Source organism: Gorilla gorilla, chromosome 9 (genome assembly GCF_029281585.2).
Source record: "Gorilla gorilla gorilla isolate KB3781 chromosome 9, NHGRI_mGorGor1-v2.1_pri, whole genome shotgun sequence".
In the NCBI taxonomy this organism is placed as follows: domain Eukaryota; kingdom Metazoa; phylum Chordata; class Mammalia; order Primates; family Hominidae; genus Gorilla; species Gorilla gorilla.
Window position 1 is genome coordinate 126,887,374 of NC_073233.2, and position 18,017 is coordinate 126,905,390.

The 18,017-nt window shown below is 49.3% G+C and overlaps 1 protein-coding gene across 1 annotated transcript; it reads left to right on the forward strand.

Moving 5' to 3' along the window:
* Window positions 1–15,356: 15,356 nt before the first annotated feature.
* On the forward strand, window positions 15,357–17,628 carry UPK2 (uroplakin 2). The gene is made up of 5 exons (XM_004045381.4): window positions 15,357–15,485; window positions 15,942–16,073; window positions 16,267–16,405; window positions 16,658–16,728; window positions 17,166–17,628. The coding sequence occupies exons 1-5, from the start codon at window positions 15,410–15,412 to the stop codon at window positions 17,300–17,302; spliced, it is 555 nt and encodes a 184-aa protein (XP_004045429.2). The 5' UTR covers window positions 15,357–15,409; the 3' UTR covers window positions 17,303–17,628.
* Window positions 17,629–18,017: the final 389 nt, after the last annotated feature.

The following is an 18,017-nucleotide window of genomic DNA, read 5'->3' on the forward strand; positions in this document are numbered from 1 at the left end:
TCACCCCTGAATGTCCATAGCTCAGCATAGTGACTGACACTAAAGCATTTATTTATTTATTTGAGATGGAGTTTCACTCTTGTCGCCCAGGTTGGAGCTCAATGGCGTGATCTCAGCTCACTGCAACTTTCACCTTCTGAGTTCAAGCGATTCTCCTTCCTCAGCCTCTCGAGTAGCTGGAATTACAGGTGCCTGCCACCACACCCAGCTACTTTTTATATTTTTAGTAGAGACAGGGTTTCACCATGTTGGCCAGGCTGGTCTCAAACTCCTGACCTCAGGTGATCTACCTGCCTCGGCCTCCCAAAGTGCTGGGATTACAGGCGTAAGCCACCACGCCCTGCCGACACAAAAGCATTTAATAAGACATTTATTGAATAAACTAATTGATGTTAATTTGGTTCATCATTATGTCTTGTGTGGATCAGCTCTCCTTCAGGCCTGAGGAGAGGATTGATTACCCCACAGTGAAACCTCCACCTACTCTTAGAGAAATCTTTCTATAACCAAACTTAATTACATCCCTTCCCTGCTTGAACCCTGTGAGAGACTCCTCTTGTCTGCAGAATACATGTGGACCAGGTCTTTTCCAGGGCAATTGCTCTGCCACCTCCTCCGCCACCACCCCATTCCATTGCATTCCTCCTTCTCAGGGCTTTGCTTGCTGGCTGCCCTGAGCACATTGCTGCTTCTAGAATCCTCCACTACTCTCCTCCCAATACCCTGTCCCAAATGGCACAATGTTGGGGGCCCTGATGACAAGGCTAGCCTTGAAGATGTATATGATTTGGCTTGCAAAATCCATTTTCATAATGTGTATTTGTTCATTGCAAATTTAAAAATAAGGGTGTTTTGCCTGAAAATCCAGATTTTTGGCTCCTCTTTTTTTTTTTTTTTCCTTTTTTGAAACGGAGTATCACTCTGTCACCAGGCTGGAGTGCCGTGGCACGATCTTGGCTCATTGCAACCTCCACCTCCTGGTTTCAAGCGGTTCTCCTGCCTTAGCCTCCCAAGTAGCTGGGACTACAGGCCCCAACCACAACACCCAGCTAATTTTTGTAATTTTTAGTAGGGACAGGGTTTCACCATGTTGGCCAGGCCGGTCTTGATCTCTTGACCTTGTGATCCGCCCGCCTCGGCCTCCCAAAGTGCTGGGATTTCAGGCGTGAGCCACTGCACCTGGCTGGGACCTGATGGTTTTATAAGGGGCTTCCTCCTTCGCTCAGCACTCATTCTCTCTCCTGCTGCCCTGTTAAGAGGTGCCTTCCACCATGATGGCCTTCCCCAGCCATGTGGAACTGTGAGTCAATTAAACCTCTTTCCTTTATAAATGACCCAGTCTCAGGCAGTCCTTTATAGCAGTGTGACAATGAACTAATACAGGCCCTCTTTCTGCAAGGCAACTCTCGCAGAGCTGTGTAAGGCGACCCCTTTAGACAGAGCTCATGCTGCTACACTCTCTTCAGTTGGCCGCTCCTTGTACTATTTTTGTTATCTGCCTGGCCCCTGGAGGCAACTGGGTCTGCGGCCCCTGTCCTGGCCTCACAGTGTTTTGATGCACCCAACTGCAGTGAGGACCTCGGCTTCCTCCCCTGCAGCCACCTAACTGGCTGCCATTCTATGTCCTGTCCCCATCTACACTCTCCTGCTTTTCCACCTCTCTCACGCCTTCCTTCTGCCCTGAGCTCACCGAAAACCCCCATCCCTCAGTGCTTTCCCCTCTATCGCTCCTGTCCATCACTAGCCTGGACCTTCTTCTCCATTTCTTCACTCTTGCCAATACCTCCACATTTCCCTGCCTTGAAAACCCCAATCCTAAGCCAATACGACCTGATGGCTTTGTCATTTCTTCACTCAGCTGTTGGGCAATTTGAAAAACTCTGAATATGTTAAGGTAGATACGACGGTTAATTTTACATGTCAATTTAGGTGGACCATGGTGCCAGGGATTGAGTCAAACGTTATTCCAGATCTTTCTGTGATGGCATATTTTTGGATAAGATCATCATTTAAATTGATGGATTTTAAAATTTTTATTAAATGTGGCCGGGTGCGGTGGCTCATGCCTGTAATCCCAGCACTTTGGGAGGCTGAGGCCAGAGCATCACTTTAGGTTTGGAGTTTGAGACCAGCCTAGCCAACATGGTGACACCTTGTCTCTACCAAAAAACACAAAAATTAGTGGAGCATGGTGGCACATGCCTGTAATCCCAGCTATTCAGGAGGCTGAGGCAGGAGAATCGCTTGAACCGGAAGGCAGAGGTTGTAATGAGCCGAGATCACGTCACTGCACTCCAGCCTGGGTGATGGAGTAAAACCGTCTCAAAAAATAAAAATGTATAAGTAAATAAATTTTATTAAATTTATTTACTAAATAAATTTAGAGAGTTGTGCTCTGTCGCCCATGCTGGAGTGCAGTGGTGCAATCTTGGCTCACTGCAACCTCTGCTTCCAGGGTTCAAGCGATTCTTGTGCCTCAGCCTCCCCAGTAGCTGGGATTACAGGCAAGCGCCACCACGTCCAGCTAAATTTTTTGTATTTTTAGTAGAGACAGGGTTTCGCCATGTTGGCCAGGCTGATCTCAAACTCCTGGCATCAAGTGATCCGTAATTTCAATTTGTAATATTTATTTAGCGCCAGGCACAGTGGCTTATGCCTGTAATCCCAACACTTCGGGAGGCCAAGGAGGGCAGATCATGAGGTCAAGAATTCAAGACCAGCCTGGCCAACATGGTGAAACCCCATCTCTACTAAAAATACAAAAATTAGCTGGGCGTGGTGGTGCATGCCTGTAATCCCAGCTGCTCGGGAAGTTGAGGCAGGAGAATCACTTGAACCCGGGAGGCAGGGGTTGCAGTGAGCCAAGATCGCACCACTGCACTCCAGCCTGGGTGACAGAGCAAGACTCCATCTCGAAAAAATATATATATACTTTATATATATATATGTAAATAATATATATAATATTTAAATATATATAAATATATAATATTTAAATATATAAATATATATAATATTTAAATATATAAATATATAATATTTAAATATATATAAATATATAATATTTAAATATATATATATAAATATATATATATTTCTTTTTTTTTTTTTCCGAGATGGAGTCTTGCTCTGTCACCCAGGCTGGAGTGCAGTGGTGTGATCATGGCTTACTGCAGCCTTGACCTCCTGGCCTCCAGGAATCCTCCCGCCTCAGCCTTCCAAGTAGCTGGGACTACAGACGCATGCCATCACACCCAACTAATTTTTTTCCTTTTTTTTTTTTTTTTTTTTGAGACAGAGTCTCGCTGTGTCACCCAGGCTGGAGTGCAGTGGTACTGTCTCCACTCACTGCACCCTTTCCTCCTGGGTTCAAGCAATTCTCCTGCCTCAGCCCCCTGAGTAGCTGGGATAACAGGTGCCCACCACCACGCCTGGCTAATTTTTGCATTTTTAGTAGAGACGGGGTTTCTACTGCTACTGTTTTGTTTTGTTTTTTTAGAGGGAGTCTCGCTCTGTCACCAGGCTGGAGTGCAGTGGCGCAATCTCAGCTCACGGCAACCTCCGCCTTCCAGGTTCAAGAGATCATCCTCCTGCCTCAGCCTCCTGAGTAACTGGGACTACAGGTGCATGCCACCATGCCCAGCTAATTTTTTTGTATTTTTAGTAGAGACGGAGTTTCACCATGTTGGCCAGGATGGTCTCAATCTTTTGACCTCGTGATCTGCCTGCCTCAACCTCCCAAAGTGCTGGGATTACAGGCGTGAGCCACTGCGCCTGGCCAGGAATTTTTTTTTTTTTTTTTTTTTTTTTTTTTCTGAGATAGAGTCTTTGCTCTGTCACCTAGGCTGGAGTACAGTGGCCCGATCTCAGCTCACTGCAACCTCCACCTCCCAGGTTCAAGTGATTCTTATGTCTCAGCCTCCCAAGTAGCTGGGATTACAGGCTCATGCCGCTACACCCGGCTAATTTTTGTATTTTTAGTAGAGACAAGTTTTCACCATGTTGGCCATGGCTGGTCTTGAACTCCTGATCTCAGGTGATCCGCCTGCCTCGGCCACCCAAAGTGCTGGGATTACATGCGTAAGCCACTGCACCTGTCTGAAACAAGGAATTTTTGCCAGCAGACTGCCTTTGGACTTGAACTGCAACTCTTTCCTGAGTCTCTAGCCTGCTGCCGTCCCCATCACATTTTTGGACTTGCCAAGCCTCCACAATCACATGAGCTAATTCCTTAAAATCTCTCTCTCTCTGTTTCTCTCTCTCTCTCCATATATATGTATACACACACACAAACACAAACACACACACACACACACACACACATCCTGTTTGCTCTGTTTCTCTGGGGAACCCTAATACAGTTGGTGCCCCAGTAGTCCCCAAGCTCAGCTGGGCCATCACCATCAAATACAGCCTTCCTCAAGGCTATTTGTAGCTGCATCCCCTCCTAACAACAACTATTTCAAGCTCTTGCTCCTCTCTGGCCTCCAAACCCTTCTCCCCACTGAGTTTCCTATTTCTCAGAGAAAGCAGAGGCCTCCAGAAGGGAGCTCCTTTATTTCTCCCATCTTCCTGACTTTTCCACCCCAACCCCCCAAAAAGCATAGCATTTTTCTGCATCATTGCCCCCATTCTTCTCTCTGTTTGGAAATGTCACCGTTTTGGCCAAAGGCTAACCTGAACCCCAATTTCTTCCTCTTTCAGAAGTCTCTCAATCAATTTTACTCATCTCTCTTCTGCATCTTTAACTTTAAAAATAAAACACGCAGTGGTGTGCCAGTAGTCCCAGACATTTGGACAGCTAGGGCAGAAGGATCACTTGAGCCTAGGAGTTTGAGTCCAGCCTGGGCAACATAGTGAGACTCCCATCTCTAAAAAACAGAACAAAACCCAGGAAATCAATAGAGAAAATCAATGAAAATAAAATCTGGAAAAGAGTTATAAAATATATATATTTTTAAAAAGATAAGCCTTTCCTGTATTCCAATTTCCCCTCAACTTATCCGTCTCTTTCCTTTCCTAGGCAAGCTTCTTCAAAGAGCTGTCTACACTAACTCTAGTGCCTCAACTCCCAGTTACCTCTGCACTCTTACAGGCAGCTTCTGCCTCCTCACCCGTAAGCAGCTGCTCTATATGCATAACCCCCAAGATACTAGGCCCAATGGACATTTTAATAGTTCTTACCTTCAATCCTGATCTTCATACTATCTGACACCTCTTTTTTGAAACTCTCCATCCACTCCCTCCTGATTTTCCTCTTATCTTTTTCTTTTTCTTTTTTGGGGACAGGGTCTCTTTCTGTCATCCAGGTTGGAGTGTGATGGCATGATCAGAGCTCACCGCAGCCTTGAACTCCTGGGCTCAAGTGCTCCTCCTGCCTCAGTCTCCTGAGAAGCTGGGAGTACAGGCCTGTGCCACTACATCTGGCTACCTCATAATTTTCATTCCTCCTTCATCAGCTCCTCTTGCTGTATCTGTCCTTTAAATGCTTTATTTCCCAGAATTCTGTCCTTGGCTGCCTTCTCCCACTCTCCTTCCACTGCTCCCCTCAAGGACTCTCTTCCACAGGCATGATTTTAAGCAGTGCCACCTCCCCTGTCTGCATCCCACACCTCTCCTCCATGTTCCAGAATCCTATACTCAATGTTGAGTTGCCCAAGATATTTGTATTCATTATTTTTTACTGTATAGTAAATTATCCCCCAAATCTAATGGCTTATAAAAATAAACATTTGGCCAGGTGCGGTGGCTCACGCCTGTAATCCCAGCACTTTGGGAGGCTGAGGCAGGCAGATCACTTGAGGTCAGGAGTTTGAGACCAGCCTGACCAACATGGTGAAACCCTGTCTCTATGAAAAACACAAAAATTAGCCAGGTGTGTTGGTGGGTGCCTGTAATCCCAGCTACTTGGGAGGCTGAGGCAGGAGAATCACTTGAACCCAGGAGGTGGAGGTTGCAGTGAGCCAAGACTATACCACTGCACTCCAGCCTGGGCAACAGAGCGAGATTCTATCTCAAAAAAAAAAAAATTTATCCTGAGAGTCAGGAGTTTGGGAGAGACCTACCTGGGTGGTTTGGGCTCAGAGTGTTTTGGGAAGCTGCAGTGAAGATATCGACCTGGGCCACAGTCATCTGAAGGCTTGACTGGGCTGGAGGATCTGTCTCCAATCTTGCTCATTCCCATACCTACTGCCTGGAAGTCTCACAACCTCGTAGGTCTTTGGCAGGAGGTCTGAGTCCCTTGCCACACAGACCTCCCCACAGAGGAGCTCCAACATCCTCCAGAGTGAGCACCCCAAGAGAGGATGAGGAGGAAGGCACCCTACCTAGCCTCAGAAGTGATGTGTCATCACTTCTGTTGTATTTATTGGCCACACAAACCAATCCTGATGTGATGTGGGAGGGGACAATATGAGGACACGAATACAAGGAAGCAGGGGTCATTTAGAGCCATGTGGGAAGCTGGCAGCCACAATACCTCAGACTCATCAGATCCACAAGTGAACTTTATTTTTTTCTTTTTCTTTTTATTTATTTATTATTATTATTATTAATTATTATTATTTTGAGATGGAGTCTCGCTTCTTTGCCCAGGCTGGAGTGCAGTGGCGCGATCTCTGCTCACTGCAACCTCCGCCTCCCAGGTTCAAGCAATTCTCCTGCCTCAGCCTCTCAAGTAGCTGGGATTACAGGCACGTGCCAGCATGCCTGGCTAATTTTTGTATTTTTAGTAGAGACGAGGTTTCACCATATTGGTCAGGCTGGTCTGGAACTCCTGACCTCAAGTGATCCACCCGCCTCTGCCTCCAAAAGTGCTGGGATTACAGGTGTGAGCCACTGTGCCCAGCCCACAAGTGAACTTTCTTCTCCCCAGTCCTCCCTTCAAATCTGCTCCAAGCCATACATCTGGAAATTGTTCTTGATTCTTCCATCCTAAAATTACTCTGCAGTCAGTCACTGATTCCAGTCAATCTTTCCCTAAAATCACTGCAGTCTGTCTGCTTCTCTCCACTCCCATGTTCATTGCTTGGCCATGAACTTTTTCACCTGGATCATTTTGTTTCTCACTTAGTTTCCCTGCTTTATGTCTTACCTGCTGCCAATCCATTCTCCACACTGTTGCCAGAATGATCTTTACACATTTTAAACTCCTCTAAGGCTTGCTAAGAAACACGCTCCTTAGCGTGGGATACAAAGCCAGTGGCTGTAGCTCCCACCATGCCCATCTTTGAATACTTCTCTCCAGCCAAGATGTATCGTTTGCAGTTCCCAGAGGGTGTCAGCATAATTCACATCCCTGAGCCTTTTCATAGGCTGCTCCCTCTTTTTGGAATATGCCCTTCCACTTATCTCAACCAGGCTAACTCTGATTCATTCTTCAAAGCCCAGCAAGTTTTGAGAGCAGAAACTGTGTCTTGTCCTCTCTGTATCTCAGACCCTAATACAGTACCCACCATAGAGGAATTGCTCAACAAATGTGTGATGAGTGAACAAATGACCGGGCAGTTCTTGTGTGCCTGGTACCCCTGTGGCATGCTTGGCACACAGGAACAGCAGGTCCACAGCTCAGTCACTTTCCCCCTCGGACTACCTTTCCCTGTCCAAATAGCTCCCTCTGCATCAGTAACACAGCTGGAAAAACAAATTGTGAATCATATCCAACTTCATTCCCTGTGACCTTGGGAAAGTCATTTATTGTCTCTAGTCTTCTTCTGCAATGAAGGTTAATAAAAAGATAAAGTGAATTACTTACATTAATATTTATTGAGCCAGATACTGTGCTAGGCACTCATAAATAAATTCGCTTGAGGGGCCGGGCACATTGGCTCATGCCTGTAATCCCAGTACTTTGGGAGGCTGAGGCAGGCAGATCACTTGAGGCCAGGAGTTCAAAATCAGCCTGGCCAAAGTGGCGAAACCCTGTCTCTACTAAAAATACAAAAAGCTAGCTGGGCTTGGTGGCATGTGCCTGTAATCCCAGATACTCAAGAGGCTGAGGTGGGAGAATTGCTTGAACCTGGGAGGCAGAGGCTGCAGTGAGCCGAGTCATGCCAGTGCATTCCAGCCTGGGCGTCAGAGCAAAACTCCATCGCAAAAAAAAAAAAAAAAAAAAAAAAAAAATTGCCTTAGGGAGAGTCACAATATCCAAACGAGACAGGTTTTTAAATTTTATTTATTTAATTTTATTATTATACTTTAAGTTCTAGGGTAGTTGTGCACAACGTGCGGGTTTATTACATATGCATACATGTACCATGTTGGTTTGCTGCACCCATTAACTCATTAGGTTCATTTACATTAGGTATTTCTCCTAATGCTATCCCTCCCCCTGCCCCCCACCCCATGACAGGCCCCTATATGTGATGTTCCCTGCCCTGTGTCCAAGTGTTCTCATTGTTCAATTCCCACCTATGAGTGAGAACATGTGGTGTTTGGTTTTCTGTCCTTGTGATAGTTTGCTCAGAATGATGGTTTCCAGCTTCATCCATGTCCCTGCAAAGGATGTGAACTCATCCTTTTTTATGCCTGCATAGTATTCCATAGTGTATATGTGCCACATTTTCTTAATCCAGTCTATAATTGATGGACATTTGGGTTGGTTCCAAGTTTTTGCTATTATGAATAGTGCCGCAATAAACATATGTGTGCATGTGTCTTTATAGTAGCATGATTTATAATCCTTTCGGTATATACCCCGTAATGGGATCGCTGGGTCAAATGGTATTTCCAGTTCTAGATCCTTGAGGAATCGCCACACTGTCTTCCACAATGGTTGAACTAGTTTACACTCCCACCAACAGTGTAAAAGTGTTCCTATTTCTCCACATCCCCTCCAGCATCTGTTGTTTCCTGACTTTTTAATGACCACCATTCTAACTGGTGTGAGATGGTATCTCATTGTGGTTTTGATTTGCATTTTTCTGATGACCAGTGATGATGAGCATTTTTTCATGTGTCTGTTGGCTGCATAAATGTCTTCTTTTGAGAAGTGTCTGTTCATATCCTTTGCCCACTTTTTGATGGGGTTTTTTTCTTGTAAATTTGTTTAAGTTCTTTGTAGATTCTGGATATTAGCCCTTTGTCAGATGAGTAGATTGCAAAAATTTTCTCCCATTCTGTAGGTTGCCTGTTCACTCTGATGGTAGCTTCTTTGCTGTGCAGAAGCTCTTTAGTTTAATTAGATCCCATTTGTCTATTTTGACTTTTGTTGCCATTGCTTTTGGTGTTTTAGTCATGAAGTCCTTGCCCATGCCTATGTCCTGAATGGTATTGTCTAGGTTTTCTTCTAGGGTTTTTATAGTTTTAGATCTAACATTTAAGTCTTTAATCCATCTTGAATTAATTTTTGTATAAGGTGTAAGGAAGGGATCCAGTTTCAGCTTTCTACATATGGCTAGCCAGTTTTCCCAGCACCATTTATCAAATAGGGAATCCTTTCCCCATTTCTTGTTTTTGTCAGGTTTGTCAAGATCAGATGGTTGTGAGACAGGTTTTATACCCTTTAATTTTTTTTTTTTTTTTTGAGACGGAGTCTGGCTCTGCTGCCCAGGCTGGAGTGCAGTGGCGTGGTCTCGGCTCACTGCAACCACTGCCTCCCAGGTTCAAGCAATTCTCCTGCCTCAGCCTCCCGAGTAGCTGGGATTACAGGCACCTGCCACCATGCCCAGCTAATTTTTTGTATTTTTAGTAGAGACGGCATTTCACCATGTTGGCCAGGCTGATCTCGAACTCCTGACCTCGTGATCTGCCCACCTCAGCCTCCCAAAGTGCTGGGGTTACAGGCATGAGCCACCGTGCCTGGCCTGGTTTTATACCCTTTTTACAGCAGAGGAAGCTGAAGCTCAGAGCAGTTAGTGAGGTATGTAACTTGGCAAAATCACAAAGCTGGAAGAAGATTTGGTGTAAGTGGTTGTATCAGAGGCTACTTTTTTTTTTTTTTTTGAGACAGAGTTTCACTCTTGTTGCCCAGATTGGAGTGCAATGGCACAATCTCCGCCTCCCGGGTTCAAGCGATTCTCCTGCTTCAGCCTTCCAAGTAGCTGGGATTACAGGCATGTGCCACCATGCCTGGCTAATTTTGTATTTTTAGTAGAGACAGGGTTTCTCCATGTTGGTCAGGCTGGTCTCGAACTCCCGATCTCAGGTGGTCCACCCTCCTCGGTCTCCCAGAGTGTTGGGGTTACAGGCGTGAGCCACCACGCAGGGCGGCTACATTTTTTAAAATGGAGCATTCAGGTCTCCTCCAACCCTGAATGACTGGTATTTTCTCATCCTCACAGCATTTTCCAGACTCAGGTCTCAAGGATAGAGGTGCCACCACTTCCCAATGGACCAACATTTGGTGAGCACCGCATCTTACCTCCAAATCCAATCCTCCAGGACTCCCCCATCCCTGGCTGTTCCTAGGATTATGACAATGATCTCCAGCATTTCTTCCACACCTTTATTTTAAACCATTTTTACACCTGTCACATAGTTTGATCTCCTGAGTAAGGAAGGAGTGAGTCTTCTCTTTATATACTTTATTTCCAGCTCTGTCACCCAGGCTGGAGTGCAGTGGTGCAATCATGGCTCACCAAAGCCTCAGACTCCTGGACTCAAGCCATCCTCCCGCCATAGCCTCCCAAGTAGCTGGGACTGGAGGCATGTGCCACCATGCCCAGCTCATTGTTTTTTTGTTGTTGTTGTTTGTTTGTTTTTTGAGATGGAGTTTCGCTCTTGCTGCCCGTGCTGGAGTGTAATGGCATGATCTCAGTTCACTGCAACCTCCATCTCCCAGGTTCAAGTGATTCTTTTTTGTATTTAGTAAAGAGGGGATTTCACCATGTTGGTCAGGCTGGTCTTGAACTCCCGACCTCAGGTGATCCACCCAACACGGCCTCCGAAAGTGCTAGGATTACAGGTGTGAGCCACCACCCTGGCCTGTTTTGTTTTTGTTTTTGAGATGGAGTCTCGCACTGTCACCCAGGCTGAAGTGCAATGGTGGGACCTCGGCTCACTGCAACCTCCGCCTCCTGGGTTCACACAATTCCCCTGCCTCAGCCTCCCAAGTAGCTGGGATTACAGGCGCACACCACCATACCTGCTAATTTTTTGTATTTTTAGTAGAGACGGGGTTTCACTATGTTGGCCAGACTGGTCTCGAACTCCTGACTTTATGATCTGCCCGCCTCAGCCTCCCAAAGTGCTGGGATTACAGGCGTGAGCCACCATGCCCAGGCTTTTTTTTTTAATAGAGAAGAGATGTCACTATATCACCCAGGCTGGTCTTGAACTCCTGGGCTCAAGCAATCTTCCCACCTTGGCTTCCCAAAGTGCTGGGATTACCGGCTGTGAGCCACAGCGCCTGGCCATAATTTTTTTTTCAGTTTTGTAGAGATGGAGCCTTGCTGTGTTGCAAGGCTGGTCTCAAACTCCAGGTCCCAAGTGATCCTCCTACTTCAGCCTCCCAAAGTGCTGAGATGACAGGCATGTGTCACTGTGCCTGGTGAGTCTTCCATTTTTTATTTTATTTTATTGAAATGGAGTCTCGCTCTGTTGCCTAGGCTGGAGTGCAGTGGCATGATTTCAGCTCACTGCAAGTTCCACCTCCTGGATTCAAGCGATTCTCCTGCCTCAGCCTCCCAAGTAGCTGGGATTACAGGCATGCATCACCACACCCGGCTGATTTTTGTATTTTTAGTAGAGACAGGGTTTCACCATGTTGGCCAGGCTGGTCTCAAACTCCTGACCTCAGGTAATCCACCCGCCTCGGCCTCCCAAACTGCTGGGATTACAGGCGTGAGCCACCGCGCCTGGCCAAGTCTTCCATTTTAAATGTGAGAGCATTGAAGTCCACCTAAAGTTACATGGTATCTCATCAACAAGAGGACAGTAGCTGCCATCAGAGGCTGACATGGCCATGAAGCCAAGTAGACATGTTTTTCTAATTGACTGGGAGGCAGAGAGTGGCACTCTGGAAGGAGAACCCTGGGCATGTCAGACAGACCTGGGTTCTGATCCCAGCTCTCCTGGTTGAAGAACTGCCATAGTTCAAGTGAAAAAAAAAAAAAAAAAGGTGCCACAGTCCAGAAAGAAGTTTGTTTTAGGAGATAGTCTTCTAGGCTGAGCAGACTAGAGCTGTTAAGAGCTCCCTGAGGGCAGAAACTTATCTTACCTTTATATCCCTGGTGGCTAGTGCAGTTCCAAGGACATAGTTGGTACGCAATAGGAGCGCTTGAATAGGAGATTTGGAAGAAAGGAGGCAGGGGAGGGAACTCAAGAGAGTTTAGAATCAAGAATCCAAGGAGGAGACAGCCTAGAAAGAGTGGGTCCAAGACAGAGACTTCAGGCATGTGGCCCTGGTTCCCTTACTCCAAGCCATTGGGAAATCCTCCAGAGGAACATGGTGCTGTGGCTTTAACTGACTTCAGCATTCTCAATGAATCTGCTCTGCTAAAAGAGTTATCCTCTTGCTCCTGTGCTTGGCCTCCCCCTCCTCTCAGCTCCCCAAACCCTTCTCGGCCGCTGTGATGGGATAATTAGATGCGAGAGCTCAGCGCAGATGATGCTCCAGTTGCTTAGCAACTAATGGTTTCCATGGAGACCGCAAAGCACAGCCTCCAGAGCAGCCAGTGAGCAGCTCGGCAGGGCAGGGAGAACACGCAACTCCCCGCTCCTCCAGAAACCTGGGGAGGGCTGGGGTGGGGAAGGTGGGGGGGGGATTGGAGGGAGAAGGGAGAGCTTAAAGGCACAGGGCCCTCTTATCCCTTTAAAATCTGATCAGAGATCTGCCCTCCCCTACTCCACTCTGTCCCACTCATAATTTTAGATGGGGATGGGGGCTTAAGAGTGGACCCAACTCAACCCACCCTGCAATAAACCCAACCTCTTCTTTCTGCTTCTTGGTTGTGAATGAGGAGAAAGACCTCCCAAGTTCAAGTGTAAACAACTTACTGGTGGGTGACAGGTTTTGAGGAGTACCAGGAAGATCCCCTCACCCTGGCATTCCACCATTTAATCTGTCCCCTCTCTCCCAAGTTGTCCTTAATGTGCAAGAGATCCTCTTTCCGTTTGTGCAGTGATGGTGGAATCAAAAGCCAAGGTGCAGGAAAAACAGAACCAAATTCTTCACCCAAAAGCAGCCTGTTCGGGCAGATTGGGAAGGAACACCTGCCCTGATCCCTGATGCCGGTGGAAGAGGATCCAGCTGGGGGTTGCTGTTTACCAATACAGAGCATCTGGCAACTCCAAGTGTGGGCCTTTCAGACCGGCATCATCAGTGTTACGGGGAAGTCACTAGAAATGCAGAATTGATTGGGCACGGTGGCTCACACCTGTAATCCCAACACTCTGGGAGGCCAAGGCGGGTGGATCACTTGTGATCAGGAGTTTGAGACCAGCCTGGCCAACATGGTGAAACCTCATCTCTACTAAAAATACAAAAATTAGCTGGGAGTGGTGGCACATGCCTATAATCCCAGTTACTCAGGAGGCTGAGGCAGGAGAATTGTTTGAACCTGGGAGGCGGAGGTTGCAGTGAGCCGAGATCATGCCACTGCACTCCAGCCTGGGTGACACAGCGAGACTCTGTCTCAAAAAAAAAAAAAAAAGCAGAATTTCAGGCTTCACCCCAGACCCACTGCATGACTGCATGAGAAGCTGCATCTTAACAAGATCCCTGGTAATTCATATGCATATTAAATTTGGAGATGCACTGGCGTAAGACCCTCCTACTCTCTGCTTAGGCCCATGAGTTCTTCCTTTACTGTCATTCTCCACTCACCCCAAACTTTGAGCCTACCCTTCCCACCTTGGAGGTAAGGACACAACCTCCCTCACATTCCTACCAGGACCCTAAGCTTCCCTGGGACTGAGGAAGATAGAATAGTTCATGGAGCAAACAGATATACAGCAACAGTCTCTGTACAGCAATCAGGCTTCTGGAAGTTCTACAGCCTCTCCCGACAAAGTATTCCACTTTCCACAAGTAACTATGTGTCTGAGTCTCAGTTTCCACTTTTCTCTCTCTCTGTCTCTCAATTTTCTGAGACAGAGTTTCACTCAGTTGCCCAGGCTGGAGTGCAGTGGCACAATCTCAGCTCACTGCAACCTCCACCTCCCGGGTTCAAGTGTTTCTCCTGTCTCAGCCTCCCGAGTAGCTGGGATTACAGGCACACACCACCGCATTAGTTTTTGTACTTTTAGTAGAGATGGGGTTTCGCCATATTGGCCAGGCTGATCTCGAACTCCTGACCTCAGGTGATCCGTCCACCTCGGCCTCCCAAAGTGCTGGGATTACAGGCATGAGCCACCACGCCCGGCTGATCTCTTTTCTATTTTAATAGAGATCAGTCTCTCTGTGTTGCCTAGGCTGGTCTTGAACTCCTGGCCTCGAGTGATCCTCCCACCTTGGCCTCCCAAAGTGTTGAGATTACAGGCACGAGCCACTGTGCCTGGCCTCAGTTCTACTACAAAAGGAAGCCAGTACCATCTACCACCCAGGATGGCTGTAGGGCTACAATGGAGCACACAGAACCCCTGCCCAGGGCCCAGAAGAAGTCCTGACTCCTCTCCTCTCCCTCTGCTCAGAACTCCTCTGCTTCTTTCTGATGTAGCCCAGGGCTGGAGGAGGCAGTCAGGGAAGTTCTGTCTCTTTTTCATGTTATCTTACGAGGTCTCTTTTCTTCATTCTCAGTTCAACAAATGGTTGCTGCCCAAGACTGACTGTGCCCACCCCCAACCCCTGCTGGCCAGGGTCAATGTCTGTCTCTCTGGTCTCTCCAGAAGTCTTCCATGGCCACCTTCGTCCCCACCCTCCAGAGGAATCTGAAACCGCATGTGCTCCCTGGCCCCCACAGCCCCTGCCTCTCCCAGAGCAGCAGTACCTAAGCCTCAGTGCACTCCAAGAATTGAAACCCTCGGTCTGCTGCCCCTCCCCACCAGAATGTTTCTCTCCCATTCTTACCCACTCAAGGCCCTTTCAGTAGCCCCTTGGAGTATTCTCTTCCTACATATCAGGGCAACTTCCAAACTCATCACCCTTCTGAGGGGTGGGGGAAAGACCCCCACCACATTGGGGGAGCAGTCCTCCAAGGACTGGCCAGTCTCCAGATGCCCGTGCACACAGGAACACTGCCTTACACACGGGAGTCCCAGAAGAAGGGGTGATTTCTTTCCCCACCTTAGTTACACCATCAGGACCCAGCCAGGGCATCCCCCCTCCTGGCCTGAGGGCCAGCTCCCCATCCTGAAAAACCTGTCTGCTCTCCCCACCCCTTTGAGGCTATAGGGCCCAAGGGGCAGGTTGGACTGGATTCCCCTCCAGCCCCTCCCACCCCCCAGGACAAAATCAGCCACCCCAGGGGCAGGGCCTCACTCGCCTCAGGAACCCCAGCCTGCCAGCACCTATTCCACCTCCCAGCCCAGCATGGCATCCCTGCTGCCCATCCGGATCTTGCCCTTGATCCTGATTCTGCTGGCTGTGCTGTCCCCAGGGGCTGCAGGTCTCTTCCATCTCTGGCAGGGGTGGGAAGGGGGCTGGGGGCCTGGACAGGGAGCACTGTACCTTCCAGGACTCTCAAAGAGAGGTCTGGACAGTTGGGAGTCAGGGCTGGTGATGGCAGTGACTGGGTATCAGACACTGGGCTCAGGGCACACTCCTGATCCTCCTCCAGACCTAGGAGGCAGAGAGGTGTGGGCAAGGATCCGAGGCTGCGGGGAGGGGTGAGGTTGGGCGCTGCCCAACTCCTGGCATCCAGGATCTGGCTCTGGGGACCGCTTGGTGGAGGGTGCAGCTTCTGCAGCCCAAGCCTGCCACCTGGTGGTCATACCGGCACAGGCCTGGCTGTTCTGCCCAGGGTTCACAGAGTGGAAAGGGAGATGGCTCCAATGGGACCGGGCCAGATCTGTTGGCCAGGAGGGTTCAGTCCCCATCGGAGCTCCCTCCTGCCTCCCATCAGACTTCAACATCTCAAGCCTCTCTGGTCTGCTGTCCCCGGCGCTAACGGAGAGCCTGCTGGTTGCCTTGCCCCCCTGTCACCTCACAGGAGGCAATGCCACACTGATGGTCCGGAGAGCCAATGACAGCAAAGGTCTGCTACCTTCTCCCAAGGCATCCCTCTAGTCCCCAAAGACCCCTTCCTGCGACAACCTCTGCACCCCTTTCCCCATTCATGCCTTCCTGTCCACCCCTCTCCTGGGGTACCCACACTCTAAAAGCTGCCCCTTCTCCTTGGGGCCTCCAGAAACTTGACCCAGTCTTCCCCTCCCCACACTTCTGCCCAGTGGTGACGTCCAGCTTTGTGGTGCCTCCGTGCCGTGGGCGCAGGGAACTGGTGAGTGTGGTGGACAGTGGTGCTGGCTTCACAGTCACTCGGCTCAGTGCATACCAGGTGACAAACCTCGTGCCAGGAACCAAATTCTAGTAGGTACTGGGTCCAGCCTGAGGCACCTAGGGAAGGGGGTGCAGGAAGAGAGACAAGCTAGTGTGGGGGAGATCTGGTGGGCATGAGGAGAGGGTGAGGGCACAGCAAAAGGGGGTGAAAGCTGGGCCTCTTGGAGGAGTGCACATAGGGGAGACACAGCTGTGAGGGTAGGTGGCCCAGGCTGGAGCCCCTCTTCCTGTAAGTCCCAGATACTCACTGAGGGTTCTCTACTCTCTCCCAAACCACAAAAGCATTTCCTACCTAGTGAAGAAGGGGACAGCCACTGAGTCCAGCAGAGAAATCCCAATGTCCACACTCCCTCGTAAGTAACACTCCCGCCTCCCTTTCCCATCTCAGCGGCCACAAACGCTTCCCTGACCATTCCTGCCTCATCCCCACTCTGGGTTGCCTGTGCCTCCCCGTGTGCCCTCGGGGGCCCCTGCTTACCTCTATCCTAGCACGGAGCCTTCGGCATGGCTACTGCAAACTCAGCTAAAGGTTCCTCGTGGGCAGGGACTGTGTCCTCTTAACTTTTCCTCAGCGGCTGACATAGGAGATGCTTCATAAATGTCTATGTGATGAGTGTTTGGATCCATCAGCTGGTTGGTTGGTTGGTTGGTTGGTTGGTTGGCTGGCTGGCTGGCTGGCTGGCTGGTTGGTTGGGCAGTCTGTTGGCTGGATGAGTGTGAGGCCGTGAGCCTCAGGCAGGCTGGGGGTCTCTCCCGCCCACAGTGGTCTCCCCTCTCTCTCTTTTGACAGGAAGGAACATGGAATCCATTGGGCTGGGTATGGCCCGCACAGGGGGCATGGTGGTCATCACGGTGCTGCTCTCTGTCGCCATGTTCCTGCTGGTGCTGGGCTTCATCATTGCCCTGGCACTGGGCTCCCGCAAGTGAGGAGGTCTGCCCGGAGCAGCAGCTTCTCCAGGAAGCCCAGGGCACCGTCCAGCTCCCCAGCCCACCTGCTCCCAGGCCCCAGGCCTGTGGCTCCCTTGGTGCCCTCGCCTCCTCCTCCTGCCCTCCTCTCCCCTAGAGCCCTCTCCTCCCTCTGTCCCTCTCCTTGCCCCCAGTGCCTCACCTTCCAACACTCCGTTATTCCTCTCACCCCACTCCTGTCAGAGTTGACTTTCCTCCCATTTTACCACTTTAAACACCCCCATAACAATTCCCCCATCCTTCAGTGAACTAAGTCCCTATAATAAAGGCTGAGGCTGCATCTGCCACATGTGTTTCCCTTTAGTGGGCTCTACCTTGGCTCAAACCTGTGGAATCTATGTCCAAGCTGCAGGTGCTCCTGGTCCCCTCCCTGCCCCACAGCCCAGAGTTGCTTTTCCCATGAGGCAGGCAGGGGCCAGTAAGAGCCCAGCAGTCAGAGTTCTCAGAGACACACCGGGGCTGTGGGTTTGGCAGCATCCACGGTACACTGTGGGCCACTCAGCCAGGGGTGCAGGTCAGGGCAGAAGCTGGGGCTGGTGCCCCATGTGGAGGCCTGGAGGCCTGGGGGTGGGGGTGGGGGGCAGGCAGAGCAAGGGAAGTGCTGGGGAAAAGAGGAGAGGATCTGTCTGGGAAAAGACAGGCCAGGTGCAGTGGCTCATGCCTGTAATCCCACCAC